Here is a 14,326-nt window from a genome sequence, read left to right on the forward strand (position 1 = left end):
TATTTCACTTGCGATTCTGTGAGGAGACCTGCAAAACATGCACTGTGTGGGCCCACGAGGACCAAGTTTGAGAACCTCTGCCATACACCATGGCATTCTTTACAGTGCCCGTTATATGGGCTTTTATCCCCTGCTCTCCCTGCACATGTAACACCTCCTCTTTCCAATGTGAGATAACCACTAAGCCACAATGTAAACAGTCTCAGCGTGCCTCTGTCATCCGTCCCTTCCCGGCTGGTGCTGATGAGGTCACCGGAATCTGCCTCAGGCAGTTCCCATCAGCCATTCTGCTGACTCTGATCGCACCATTCAGACACAAGCCATGTCATTGATACTGGTCGATTGGTGGGGAGTGGACCCAGGACTGTCAACCCAGGTTGGTACCTTTTTGACATACGCCTGATCTGGGTCGTTTTGTCATGGCTCGGCAATTCCCGGGTATTTTGAAAATGTCTGAAAGGGTATAATAAATAATAAATGCTACTTGTGAGAATCCACATTTCTGCAGTCGCAACTGGTTCTCTTTGACACATCTGTCTTGTTTGTAGAATCTATGCAAATGCTGAAAGAAAACTCTAGTTACCTTTTTTTCTTGTATGGACAAGTAGCTGCGATCACTTCAGCCTGTCCAGAGCTGGAACCGACGTCAGACACCCGCCCTGCAAACGCTTGGACACGCCTGTGTTTTTGCAGCCACTCCCTGAAAACTGTCAGTTGCCACCCACAAACGCCCTCTTTCTGTCAATCTCCTAGCGATCGGCTGTGCCAACGGATTCTTCGTACAATCCATCACTGGGCAACGATCTGCTTTGTACTTGTACGACGCGCCTGCGCATTGCTGTGCATGCGTAATTCTGACCTGAAAAAACCTAGCGTGCGATCAGGTCTGAGTGACCCCAGTGCCTGATGAGAGATTGAGTAGATGTGCAAGATGGATACAGGCAGAAGAGAGGAAGCGGAGCAGATGGGAGGGAATAGGGTTAAGTGGGGAGGTGAAAGGGGCTGAGGACATATTTCCGCCATCAAAATCTGATTTGGTGGGTGTACTTATGATTCAATTTGAAAAACCTTGTCCTAAATGTTCACTCCTCCAAAAATATATTAATAATAATTAAGTGAATGAATCCCTGAAACTTTTTTTTTTTTCTTTCTTGTGGTTTGTTTTGCAGGCCCGTACCTAAACCTCAGAGGTCTTTAACAAATGGAGAACTATTTTGAGGAAGAATCCTGTAACCTGGACAAAGTACTAGATGAATTTGAAAAAAATGAAGGTGCGGCGTGGGTCTGATTTAATAATAACTGATGTCCATAATGTGTGGATGTAAATCGCCATGGCATTTGGTTTATTAAGTAGTCTGTTAATGCCGACATGATGTCAACTTGGTGAAAACTTCAACAGACAGCTTGTCCACTTGTTCAGTTTGCTGACCATGTCGATAAGGCATTTTCTCAAGTCCTAGAGGAAACTGGGGTCCACATTAGTACCATGGGCTATAGACTGGTCCACTTGGAGCCATGGGCACTATAGAAGTTTGAGAGTGTGGGCTGGCTCCTCCCTCTATGCTTCTCCTACCAGACTCAGTTTAGAAAATGTGCCCGGAGGAGCCGGTCACAGCTAGGGGAGCTCCTAGGAGTTTTCTGCATTTATTGTATATGTTTATTTTCAGGCAGGTCTGGACGGCACCAGCCTGTCTGCTTCGTGGGACTTAGGGGCGGAACGGCCCAACCTCCCTAGGGTTAAAGGTCCCGTTCCCCGCTGACAGGACACTGAGCTCCTGAGGGTCCTATTCGCAAGCTCCACGGCGAGCGTACAGACCTGCAGCACACCGTCACCCCTAACAGAGCCAGAACAGTGGTGAGTAGGTGGCCGGCGTCCTGGTTAGCGGATCACTGGCTGTAATGGCACAAGGGTAGGAGCGCAGCGCTGACATGCACGGTGCGCTCCAGGCTTCAGAGACACTATTGATACCCACACTGGCAAGTGCGCTACAGGGTTTTAACCCACTGTAGACTACATTATTCACCTCAGCCAGTCTAAAAAAAAAACGGCAAGACCGCGCACCATTAAGGGGGCGGGGCTTTACTCTGAGCGATTCCAGCAGCTCGCCAGCGCCATTTTCCCTCTGCAGCTTTACATAGGCAGACTGACAGGGAAGTGCGGCTCCTCCACAAGGACTTCACAACACCTCAGCGGTACCCGGGTGTCATAGCAGGGGGGGAGCAATATTTGGTGTACTAAGCCCTATTAAGGGTACTTAGTTTGCGACCCAGCTAAACTTGTTATTTAGCTATAGGGGCGCTGTGTAGCTGGCTCCATTATACTCTCTCTCTCCCTAGGAGGGCTCTATGTGTTTTTAACCTATTTTGTGTGTGTGTGTGTGTTCTTTCACATTTACTATGTCAAAGGAGTGTGTATCCTGCATGGCAGAGTGTTTCTCTATCTATCTGGGGGATCACTGCAGTGTACTCAGGATAGTACACATTCTCAGGCTAGTGGATCTGAACCAGTATGGTTAGATTCATTAAAAGGGATGATTTCAAATAAATTATCCCAAAATGAGAAGAAGACGCAATACTTAAGGCAATCTGTTGATGACCTGATGACTAGAGATTCAGTGGTCATTCCAGCGTCTCAGACCCCTGCCATTTGTCCACAGACGCGTACTCTGGCCCAAATCATGCAGGCTCATACCGACGATGATGTATCCGACGCAGGGGAAGGTGAAGGTGGACTTGGGAGGGGGGGAATGCGGCTCTGTCACAGGGAATATAGGCCCTGGTAGAAGCTATTAGAGAGGTCCTGCAAATCCCTGATAAGGAATCAGAGGACGAGGAGGAATCTTATTTTAATGTGGAAAAGAAATCCTCAGCTACTTTTCCTGCATCTAAGGAATTAAGGGGGTTATTCTGAGTTGATCGCAGCAGGAATTTTGTTAGCAGTTGGGCAAAACCATGTGCACTGCAGGGGAGGCAGATATAACATGTGCAGAGAGAGTTAGATTTGGGTGGGTTATTTTGTTTCTGTGCAGGGTAAATACTGGCTGCTTTATTTTCACACTGCAAATTAGATTGCAGATTGAACACACCCCACCCAAATCTAACTCTCTCTGCACATGTTACATCTGCCTCCCCTGCAGTGCACATGGTTTTGCCCAACTGCTAACCAAATTCCTGCTGCGATCAACTCAGAATTACACCCTTAAATTCCCTCTTTGAACGAACTTGGGTAAATCCTGACAAGAAGTTTCAGGTCCCAAAACGGTTACTCACATCCTTCCCGTTTCCTCAGGATGATAGGAAAAAATGTGACGCATCGGTTTCTAGGCTGTCTCGTAAGATAGTTTTACTTGTTCCTGGGGCAGCTTCCTTGAAGGATGCTGCAGACCGCAAGATTGAGACCACTCTCAAATCTCTGAACACAACTGCTGGGTGGCCCAGAGACCCACTATAGCTTGTGCATGGATCACTAGGGCCATTGCAAAATGGTCAGGTAATCTAATTGACAGGTTAGATACCTTACCCAGGGGGGAGATAATTTTACTCCTACAGCATATTCAGGATTCTGCTAACTTTGTGGTGGAGGCCATAAAGGAAACTGGTTTACTCAGTGCACGCACCACTGCCATGACAGTGTCAGCACGCAGGGGCTTGTGGCTACGCCAGTGGACTGCAGACGCGGATTCCAGGAAAGGCGTGGAAAGCCTACCTTTCACAGGTGAAGCCCTTTTTGGAGATGAACTGGATACGTGGATATCCAAGGCTACGGCGGGTAAGTCTACATACTGACGTCTGTGGTCATGGAAACGTTTGAGCGTCTGGTTTTGAATCACCTGAAATCTGTGACTGGCCCCCAACTGGACCCCCTACAGTTCACCTATCGATCGAATCGGTGTGTCGAGGATGCAGTCAACCTGGGCTTGCACTACATTCTACAGCACCTAGACATTCCCGGTACCTACGCGAGGGTGCTGTTTGTCGATTTCAGCTCGGCCTTCAGTACAGTCGTCCCCAGCATCCTCCACCCCAAATTACTTCGCCTAGGGGTTCCAGAAGCTACCTGTTCCTGGATAGTAGACTTCCTGACAGATAGGACACAGGTGGTGAAAGCGGGGGAATTCACCTCTCAAGTGCGGTCCATTAGTACAGGGGCCTTCTACTCCGCGATTGTGGAGTCGATACTGTGCTCCTCAATACTGGTATGGTACAGCTCCACCAGCGCGAGGGACAGATGCAGGCTCCAAAAGGTGGTCAGAACCGCAGAGAAGATCATCGGGGCCGACCTTCCCTCAGTCCAGGACCTGTACCTGTCCAGAGCTAAAAAGCGGGCAACGAAGATAGTAAAAGACCAGCTACACCCCGGCCACAGCATGTTTAACTTGCTTCCTTCAGGCAGGATTTACAGGGCCGTCCCCACCAGGTCCACCGAAGCCTCAAATGTTTCTTTCTCCAAGCTGTCCGCCTGCTGAACTCCTGAACATTGACTGACTAGACGTACATGTAACTAACTTGTGTCCCTATGGTATGCCCATCTGTGTGACTTTACTTACCCCCCCACCTGCTTATCTGTTACCCACTTGGCTGTTGTGTAGCAAACCGAAGACCAATTCTTAGTATACGCAAGTATACCTGGCCAATAAAGCGGATTCTGATTCTGATACCTTCCTTCCGCAGCACCCCCGGCTAGAAAATCCGACACTGCTCCATCTCTGCAGTCCTTTCGAACAGCGAAGTTTAAAAACAAAACCAAAGGTTCTTCTACAGCCTTCAAAGTCAATAGAGGTAAACCCAGAAAACCAGCAACTGCAGGTTCACAGGAACAGAACCCTGGTTCTGCTTCCTCTAAGCCTTCAGCATGATGGTGGTCCGCACTGCCTGGAAGACAGGCAGGTGGGAGCACGTTTGAGATTCTTCAGTCACATATGGACAACGTCATGCCAGGATTCCTGGGTCAAAGATCTTATAGGCCAGGGCTACAGACTGAAGTTTCAGGAACTCCCACTTCAGATTCTTCAACTCAGGCTTACTATCTTCTCAAGAAGCAAGTATGACTTTACAGGAAGCAATTTAAAAACTGGTACAGGTCATCCATTTCAGCTGCAAAACCAGGGGTATTATTCCAACCTGTTTGTAATTCCGAAACCGGACGGTTCGGTAAGGCCCATTTTAAATCTCAAGTCGTTGAACCCGTACTTACGGGTGTTCAAGTTCAAGATGGAGTCTCTGAGAGCGGTGATCTCAGGTCTGGAAGAGGGGGATTTCTTGATGTCTCTGGATATCAAGGATGCGTACCTTCATATTCAGATTTGGCCGCCTCATTAGGCTTATCTAAGGTTTGCCTTACAGGATTGTTACTACCAGTTTCAGGCCCTGCCATTTGGCCTCTCTACGGCACCAAGGTAATGGCAAAAATTATGTTTCTCCTCCGCAAACAGGGAGTGAACATAATACCGTACCTGGACGATCTGCTGATAAAAACGCCATCCAGGGAGAGGTTGTTAGTCAACATTGCCCCCTCAACCCGACTTCTCCAGGATCACGGGTGTATTCTGGACCTACCAAAATCTCATCTGGAACCAACACAGAGGCTTCCGTTCCTGGGGATGATACTGGATACGGAGGCAATGAAGGTATCACTTCTGTTGGAAAAGGTATTGGTGATCTAGTCGATGGTGCGGAATGTTCTAAGACAAACCCGGATATTGGTGTATCTATGCATTCGCCTTCTGGGAAAGATGGTAGCCGCTTACAAGGCACTGCAGTACGGAAGGTTTCACGCAAGGCCCTTCCAGCTGGATCTGTTGGACAAATGGTCCGGATTGCATCTTCACATGCACCAGAGGATCCGTCTGTCGCCAAAAGCCAGGATTTCTCTTCTGTGGTGGCTTCAGACTTTACACCTGACTGAGGGCCAAAGGTTCGGGATTCAAAATTGGATTCTGTTAACCACAGACGCAAGCCTCAGAGGTTGGGGAGCGGTCACACAGGGGGAACAGTTCCAAGGAAAATGGTCAAGTCAGGAAGCCATTCTTCCAATCAATATTCTGGAACTAAGGGCTATATGAAGTCATTCCGGTTCAGTCGGACAATGTGACGGCAGTAACGTACATAAACCGACAAGGTGGAACGAAGAGCAGAGCAGCAATGTCAGAGGTAACTAGGATTCTACTCTAGGCAGAAAGACACGCTGTGGCGTTGTCCGCGATCTTCATTCCGGGAATAGACAACTGGAAGGTGTTCAAGTGCTTAACACGTCTGTGGGGAATGCCACAAATCGACATGATGGCCTCTCGTCTCAACAAGCAGCTCAAGCGGTATTGTTCCAGGTCGAGGGACCCACAAGCAGTGGCGGTGGACGCTCTGGTGACTCCATGGGTCTACCAGATGGTGTACGTATTTCCACAACTCCCATTGATCCCAAAGATTCTCAAAAGAATAAAAAGGGAAAAAGTTCAAGCAATTCTCATTGCTCCGGACTGGCCAAGAAGGGCCTGATATGCGGATCTACTGGAGATGCTCATAGAGGACCCGTGGCCTCTACCTCTTTGCGAGGACCTTCGCCAGGGGCCGTTCGTCTATCAAGACTTACCACGGCTACGTTTGACAACATGGAGGTTGAGCGTCAAATTTTAGCCCGGAAAGGGATCCCGGATTGGGTTATTCCAACCCTGAACCAAGCCAGAAAGGGGGTGACGGCTAAATATTACCACCGTATTTGGAATAAATATGTCTGTTGGTGTGAGTACAGGAAATTCCCTGCGGTGGAATTTCAACTGGGACGTTTTTCTCCTTTTCCTGCAGTCAGGTGTGGATGTGGGCCTACGTTTGGGCTTCATAAAAGTCCAGATTTCGGCCTTATCCATTTTCTTTCAGAAACAGTTGGCTTCTCTCCCTGAGGTTCAGACATTTTTGAAGAGGGTTCTGCACATCCAACTCACTTAATACCTCCTACGGCACCTTGGGATCTCAACATGGTGTTGCAGTTCCTGCAATCGGAATGGTTTGAGCCTTTACAGGACGTTGACGTTAAGTTTTTTACGTGGAAGGCAGTCACGCTGTTGTCCTTGGCTTCTGCGAGGCGTGTGTCGGAGCTGGGGGCGTTGTCTCACAAAATCCCCTATTTGATTATTCATGAAGATAGGGCTGAACTCGGAACTCGTCAGCAATTTCTTCCAAAGGTGGTGTCTGCATTTCATATCAACTAACCGATTGTGGTTTCCGGTGGTTACCGACACCTCTGTTACTTCAAAGTTCTTGGATATTGTGAGGGCTTTGAAGATCTGTGTGAAGCGGACAGCTCGTCACAGAAAATCTTGACTCGCTGTTTGTTCTCTCTGATCCCAATAAAATTGTGTGTCCTGTTTCAAAGCAGACAATTGCACGCTGGATCAGGCTTACTATCCAGCATGCTTATTCCACGGCAGGTTTGCCGAGCAGCTACTTGGTCAGGTTCGAACACATTTGCTAAGTTCTACAAGTTCGATACTTTGGCCTCTGATAACCCTCAGTTTGGTCAATCAGTTCTGCAGGAACCTCAGCACTCTCCCACCCGGTTTGGGAGCTTTGGTATATCCCCATGGTACTAATGTGGACCCCCGTATCCTCTAGGACAGGAGTGGGCAATAGGTGGCCCTACAGCTGTTGTAGAACTACAGTTCCCAGCAATGCCTTGCCACTGTTTTGCTATTTAGCCATGCTAAAACGGTTGCAGGGCATGCTGGGATGTGTAGTTCAACAGCAGCTGGAGGGCCACGTATTGCCCACCCCTGCTCTAGGATGTAAGAAAAAATAGGATTCTAATTACCTACCGGTAAATCCTTTTCTCTTACGTCCTAGAGGATGCTGGGGTCCATTTTAGTACCATGGGGCATAGATGGTTCCGCAGGAGCCTCCCGCACTCTAAGACTTTTCAACAGTGTGAACTGGCTCCTCCCTCCATGCCCCTCCTACAGACCTCCGTTTAGAAAATGTGCTTTGCTGGAAAAATACTTTCTTAGGTTTTTTACTTTACAGGGAAGCTGCTGGCAACAGCTTATTACCGGAGTCCTGCAGAGAGGGGATCCTCCGGTCATCGTTGGCGGCATACAGGTACGCTGCGCCATGTCTCTCAGCACAAGGGTACAGAGTGCGGGGGAGGGGGGGGTGCACTCTGAGAGCATGTTTTAAAACCTTACTCTCACTGGCAAAAAGGGCACATACATGTAGAGCCGCTGATGTACCATCCCCAGCCAGTATAAATATTACATTGCTGAGGCTGAAGGCTTCTCCTCAGACTTGCCAGAACACTCACTGGGCGCCATTTTCTCCTGACAGACTCCAGCGTGAAGCTCCTGAATGCTGTTTCTCCTCATGACAACGCTGATACAAGCACAGGGTGTTATAGAAGGGGCAGAGAGTGTTCATTATAATTAGGTCTGTGGGCCTATTATTGGTATATGCGCTGTAAGTGGGTAATATTTCACAATAAGGCGCAGTGTGTGGACTGGCAAATCCCTCTGTGTCTCTCTGACAGATTTTAGTGTGGGTCTGTCCCCAATAGCTCCCCTGTGTGATAGGTGTGTGTGTGTGTATACAAGTGTGTAACATGTCAGACATTGGGGAGGGTTCTTCCCAGGAAGAACCAATTTTAGATACACAAGAGGGTAATGTGGTGGCCCTTCCCTCTCAGAAGGAGCCGGAGTGGGTGAGAATGTTGCAAAAGAATATGTCAGTGCTTGCAAAGAAATTCTCTGAGTCTGACAACAGACTAAATATTGGAGGCAGTCTGTGGAGGATGCACTGTTTACTGACCCCTCCATATCATCCACTCGGGTCCCATCCAGTTCCCAGAAAAGGTCGCTGGCCCAGATAATGCAAGGGGACACAGACACAGATTCCGACTGACCTCAACACTGGGGATTTGAGAGGGGTAGACCCCAAATTAGCCAAAAGCATACAATGTATGATAGTTGCTATAAAGAAAGTGTTGGAGTTTCCTGAAACAACACTGGTCCCTGAGGAAAAGGATTATTTTAAATTAAATAAAAAGCAGGTTGTGACTTTTCCTCCTTCAAAGGATTTGAATGCGTTCTTTGAAGAATCCTGGGCTAACCCAAAGAAAAAATGTACCCTTCCCAGAAGGATACGTGTAGCGTACCCTTTCCCTGAGGAAGACAGGCACAAATGGGAGACACCCACAATGATAGACACCTCAGTTTCTCGGCTGTCTAAGAAAATAGTTTTGCCTGCCCCTGGTTCAGCCCCTTTAAAAGATCCAGCTGACCGTAATTTAGAAACAACCCTAAAATTCATATATACGGCTAACGGAACGTTGCACAGGCCCACCATTGCTTGTGCGTGGGTAGGTAACGCTGTGGAAAAATGGTCTGACAACTTGTTTGTTAACATAGACACAGTTGACAGGGATGAAATAGTCCTAACTCTCGGCCGTACCAAAGATGCTGCAGGTTACGTAGTTGAAGCTATGAAGGATATTGGGTTGCTGAGTTCAAGATCCTCCGCTATGGCGATTTCAGCCCGCAGGGCGCTGTGGATCAGTCAATGGAATGCTGATGCGGAATCAAAAAAGAATATTGAGGCGCTTCCTTACAATGGAGAAGCCCTCTTTGGAGACCAGCTGGATGCCATGATTTCAACAACTACATCAGGCAAATCAGCATTTCTGCCTTCCGCAGCTGCTCCACCTAGGAAAGGATTTCATTTTCATACGATGCAATATTTTCGGCCGAACAAGTCCAAAAAGGCAAAGGGTACCCCCTTCTTCGCAGGAAGAGGTCGAGGAAGAGGTAAAAAATCTACAACACCATCAGGCTCGCAGGAGCAGAAGTCAACAGCTACTTCTCCTAAAACCTCAGCATGACGCTGGGGCTCCCCTGCGGGAGTACTATCGGGTGGGGGCACGTCTACTGTCTTTCAGCCAGGTCTGGGTTCACTCAGATCTGGATCCTTGGGTATTGCAGATAGTATCCCAAGGGTACAAATTGGAGTTTCAGGACCTTCCCCCCATGCCGATTTTTCAAATCAGCCTTATCAGCTTCTGTTCAGGACAGAGCAAAAGTGCTGAACGCAATTCAGAAATTATGTCAAGACAACGTAATTTCCTTAGTTCCTGTGTCACAACAAGAAAAAAGGGTTTTATTCAAGCCTGTTGTAGTGCCGAAACCGGGTGGCTCGGTCAGACCGATTCTAAACCTAAAGACTCTGAACCTTTATTTGAAAAGGTTCAAATTCAGATGGAATCCCTGACAGTGGTGATCTCCAGCTTGGAGGAAAAGGATTTCTGGTATCGATGGACATCAAAGATGCTTATTTACATGTTCCCATCTACCCGCCGCATCAGGCATATCTGAGGTTTGCGGTGCAGAACTGCCACTACCAGTTCCAAACATTGCCTTTCGGGCTCTCCACGGCTCAGAGAAGGTTCACCAAGGTGATGGTGGAGATGATGGTTCTTATTCGCAAGAAAGTAGTCAAAGTCATCCCATACTTGGACAATCTCATCATAAAAGCGAGATCCAGGGAGAGACTAGTGCAGAACATTGCACTTTCCCTGACGGTGCTTCAACAGCACAGTTGGATCATAAACCTTCCAAAATCACAATTGGAACCCACAAGGAGGTTATCATTTCTGGGAATGATATTGGACACGGAAGCATAGAAAGTATTCCTACCGGTGGAAAAGGCTCTGGAGATCCAGAGGATGGTCAAACAAGTTTTAAAACCAGCATGCGTATCGATTCATCAGTGCATCCGCCTGCTGGGGAAGATGGTAGCGGCCTACGAGGCTCTACAATTTGGCCGATTCCATGCCAGGGTGTTCCAATGGGACCTACTGGACAAGTGGTCCGGATCGCACCTACACATGCACCTGAGGATAATCCTGTCAACAAAAGCCAGAATTTCACTCTTGTGGTGGCTTCAAAGTTCTCACCTCCTGGAGGGACGCAGTTTCGGGATTAAGACTTGGATCCTGGTGACCACAGATGCAAGCCTCCGAGGTTGGGGAGCAGTCACGCAAGGGGAAAGCTTCCAAGGACGATGGTCAAGTCAAGAAGTACTCCTTCACATAAACATTCTGGAATTGAGAGCTTTGTACGACAGCCTTCATCAAGTGGTGCACCTTCAAGGTCGTCCCATACAAATCCAGTCAGACATTATAATGGCAGCAGCTTACATAAACCTCCAGGGCGGAACAAAAAGCAGAGCGGCAATGGCAGGGGTGACAAAGATACTCCTCTGGGCAGAAAGACATGCAAAAGCTCTGTCGGCAATTTTCATTCCGGGAGTGGACAACTGGGAAGCAGACTTCCTCAGCAGACACGATCTCCATCCAGGAGAATGGGGCCTCCACCCAGAAGTCTTTGCAGAGGTAGCAGATTGTTGGGGCGTTCCTCAAGTAGATATGATGGCATCATGTCTCAACAAGAAGCTTCAGAAATATTGTTCCAGGTCAAGAGACCCACAAGCAATAGCAGTGGATGCTCTGGTGACCCATTGGGTTTTTCAGTCTGTGTATTAGTTCCCTCCACTTATACTAATACCAAAAGTTCTCAAGATCTTCAGAAAAACAAGGGTTGGAGCAATTCTCATTGCTCCAGATTGGCCAAGGTGGGCTTGTTATCCAGATCTTCAGAAGTTATTACTGGAAGATCCTCAGCCTCTTCCTCTTCGCGAGGACCTGCTTCAGCAGGGGCCGTTCGTTTATCAAGATTTACCGTGGCTGCGTTTGACGGCATGGCTGTTGAGCGCCAGATCCTTGCCCATAAGGGTATTCCCAATTAAGTCATTCCCACACTTATTCTTGCCAGGAAAGGGGTAACGTCCAAACATTACCATCGTATTTGAAGAAAATATGTATCTTGGTGTGAATCCAAGAAGTCTCCTGCGGTGGAGTTTAAATTAGGACGTCTTCTCCTATTTCTACAGGCGGGTGTGGATGCTGGCTTGAGATTAGGGTCTATCAAGGTCCAAATTTCGGCCTTGTCCATTTTCTTTCAGAAACAGTTGGTTTCCCTTCCTGAGGTCCAGACGTTCGTGAAGGGGGTTCTGCGCATCCAACCTCCCTTTGTGCCTCCTGCGGCGCCATGGGATCTTAAGGTGGTGTTGCAGTTCCTTAAATCGGACTGGTTTGAGCCTCTACAAGAGGTAGAGTTGAAGTTTCTCACTTGGAAAGTGGTCATGCTGTTGGCCTTGGCCTCAGGCAGACAAGTGTCTGAATTAGGGGCTCTGTCACACAAGAGTCCTTATTTGATTTTTCATGAAGATAGAGCTGAACTGCGGACGTGTCAGCATTTTCTTCCAAAGGTTGTGTCTTATTGCCATATCAACCAACATGTGGTGATGCCAGTGACTTCTGACACCTCAGCCGTTTCAAAGTCCTTGGATGTCGTCAGAGCATTGAGGACTTGTGTTGCAAGAATGGCTCGGATAAGGAAAACAGAGTCTTTGTTTGTCCTCTATGACCCCAACAAGATTGGGGGTCCTGCTTCTAAGCAGACTATTGCGCGCTGGATCGGAGGTACCATTCAGCACGCTTATTCCACGGCAGGATTGCTGTTACAGAGTTCGGTAAAGGCCCACTCTATAAGGAAAGTGGGTTCTTTCTGGGCGGCTGCCCGGGGTGTCTCGGCGTTGCAAATTTGCCGAGCAGCTACTTGGTCAGGGGCAAACACGTTTGCTAAGTTTTACAAGTTTGACACCTTGGCTGCTGACGACCTTCAGTTTGGTCAGTCAGTTCTCCAGGAACATTAGCACTTTCCCGCCCGTACTGGGAGCTTTGGTACATCCCCATGGTACTAAAATGGACCCCAGCATCCTCTAGGACGTAATAGAAAATAGGATTTTAATTACCTACCGGTAAATCCTTTTCTCGTAGTCTGTATAGGATACTGGGCGCCCGCCCAGTGCTTTGGTTTCTTCCTGGACTGTTACTTGGTTAAGTATTGTTGATTCAGCGGTTGCTGTTCCTGGTTTACAGTTTGGTTAGCTTGGCTTTCATCTAGTTTGTGTGTGCTGGTTCGGAATCTCACCACCATCCTTTTATATCCTTCTCTCAAAGTATCTCGGTCTCCTTGGGCACAGTTTCCTAGACTGAGTCTGGTAGGAGGGGCATAGAGCCAGCCCACACTATCAATTTCTTAAAAGTGCCCATGGCTCCTGGTGGACCCGTCTATACCCATGGTACTAATGTGGACCCCAGTATCCTCTATGGACTACGAGAAAAGGATTTACCGGTAGGTAATTAAAATCCTATTTTTAAGGTTACGCTAACATGTTAAACTTGTGTGGGTATCCAATTAGCCGTGGTTAATCCCCGATAAGCCGGCTTATCATGAATTTTGTTTCACCTGCCTCAAGCAGGCAAAACCAAATCCTCGGAAACAGCACCGTTTCTAACCCCAAAACAGGACTCTTTCTACCGAAAACACGCAGGTGTCACTGAACTGGGAGACAATGTATTTTCTGTGCAGGCGACCAAATTGGATAGTATGTACAAAAATATGGGATAAACATCAGAAAAGATTGCGATAAATGGACGTTCTGTATCTTTGCCTGTAATTGGATACTCCCCCCCCCAACCCCCCATGGTATGTTGGCATTGGGATATCTACATCATGACTGCATACGCTTCTAATGTACTGTATATTGATGCCACTTATAGGTCATCTAAGTAAAATGATCTAATGCAAATTACCTTACCAGTCCCTTATACGGATACAGGTTAAATCAAATAAAGTTCTATGTTAATTTCTGGAGTGCTTAATATACAATACGGTAGCAGTATACCGGTTTCAAAGACAACATATTTCATTCCTCAAGAGCAGTGCGACGCCAACACTGCAGAATGTGTTCTGCTATTCTGATGGGTCGGTTGCATCATTTAAAACAGGAAGAACATTTTTAATTAACCCAAAGCAATCAATCACATATGTTATTTTGATGTTCTAGACCAGTGATGGCTAACCTTGACACTCCAGCTGTTGTTGAACTACATATCCCAGCATGCCCTGCTACAGGTTTGTTATTTGGCCATGCTAAAACTGATGCAGGGCATGCTGGGATGTGTAGTTCAACAACAGCTGGAGTGTCAAGGTTAGCCATCACTGTTCTAGACTAAAGTCATATATTTGTATACGGATACCGTTTTCATCGTTTTGCCTCTGTATGTACAGTAGTCCACCATAATGGATTTGAAATTTAAACACTGCAGATTCACTTGAAGTGCAGACTTAAAGCTTTTGTTCAAAGGGTAAAACAATAATATTGTATGCAATGTTTAGGACTTGAAACCATTTTTATACACCATCCCATATTTTTAGGGGCTATTTAT

The 14,326-nt window shown here is 47.4% G+C and overlaps 1 protein-coding gene across 3 annotated transcripts in view; it reads left to right on the forward strand.

Moving 5' to 3' along the window:
- ZFYVE9 (zinc finger FYVE-type containing 9) overlaps positions 1-14,326 on the forward strand; it is a 418,761-nt gene that overhangs the window by 37,531 nt on the left and 366,904 nt on the right. For 2 of the 3 annotated variants that reach the window (XM_063938878.1, XM_063938877.1), the window contains one exon: positions 1,170-1,271. In XM_063938878.1, the coding sequence (XP_063794948.1) occupies positions 1,202-1,271 (70 nt within the window). In that variant the 5' untranslated portion in view covers positions 1,170-1,201. Of the gene's footprint in view, positions 1-1,169; positions 1,272-14,326 lie in introns of those variants that run through there. The other variant, XM_063938876.1, reaches the window with a different exon arrangement.

Source organism: Pseudophryne corroboree, chromosome 9 (assembly GCF_028390025.1).
Source record: "Pseudophryne corroboree isolate aPseCor3 chromosome 9, aPseCor3.hap2, whole genome shotgun sequence".
NCBI lineage: Eukaryota > Metazoa > Chordata > Amphibia > Anura > Myobatrachidae > Pseudophryne > Pseudophryne corroboree.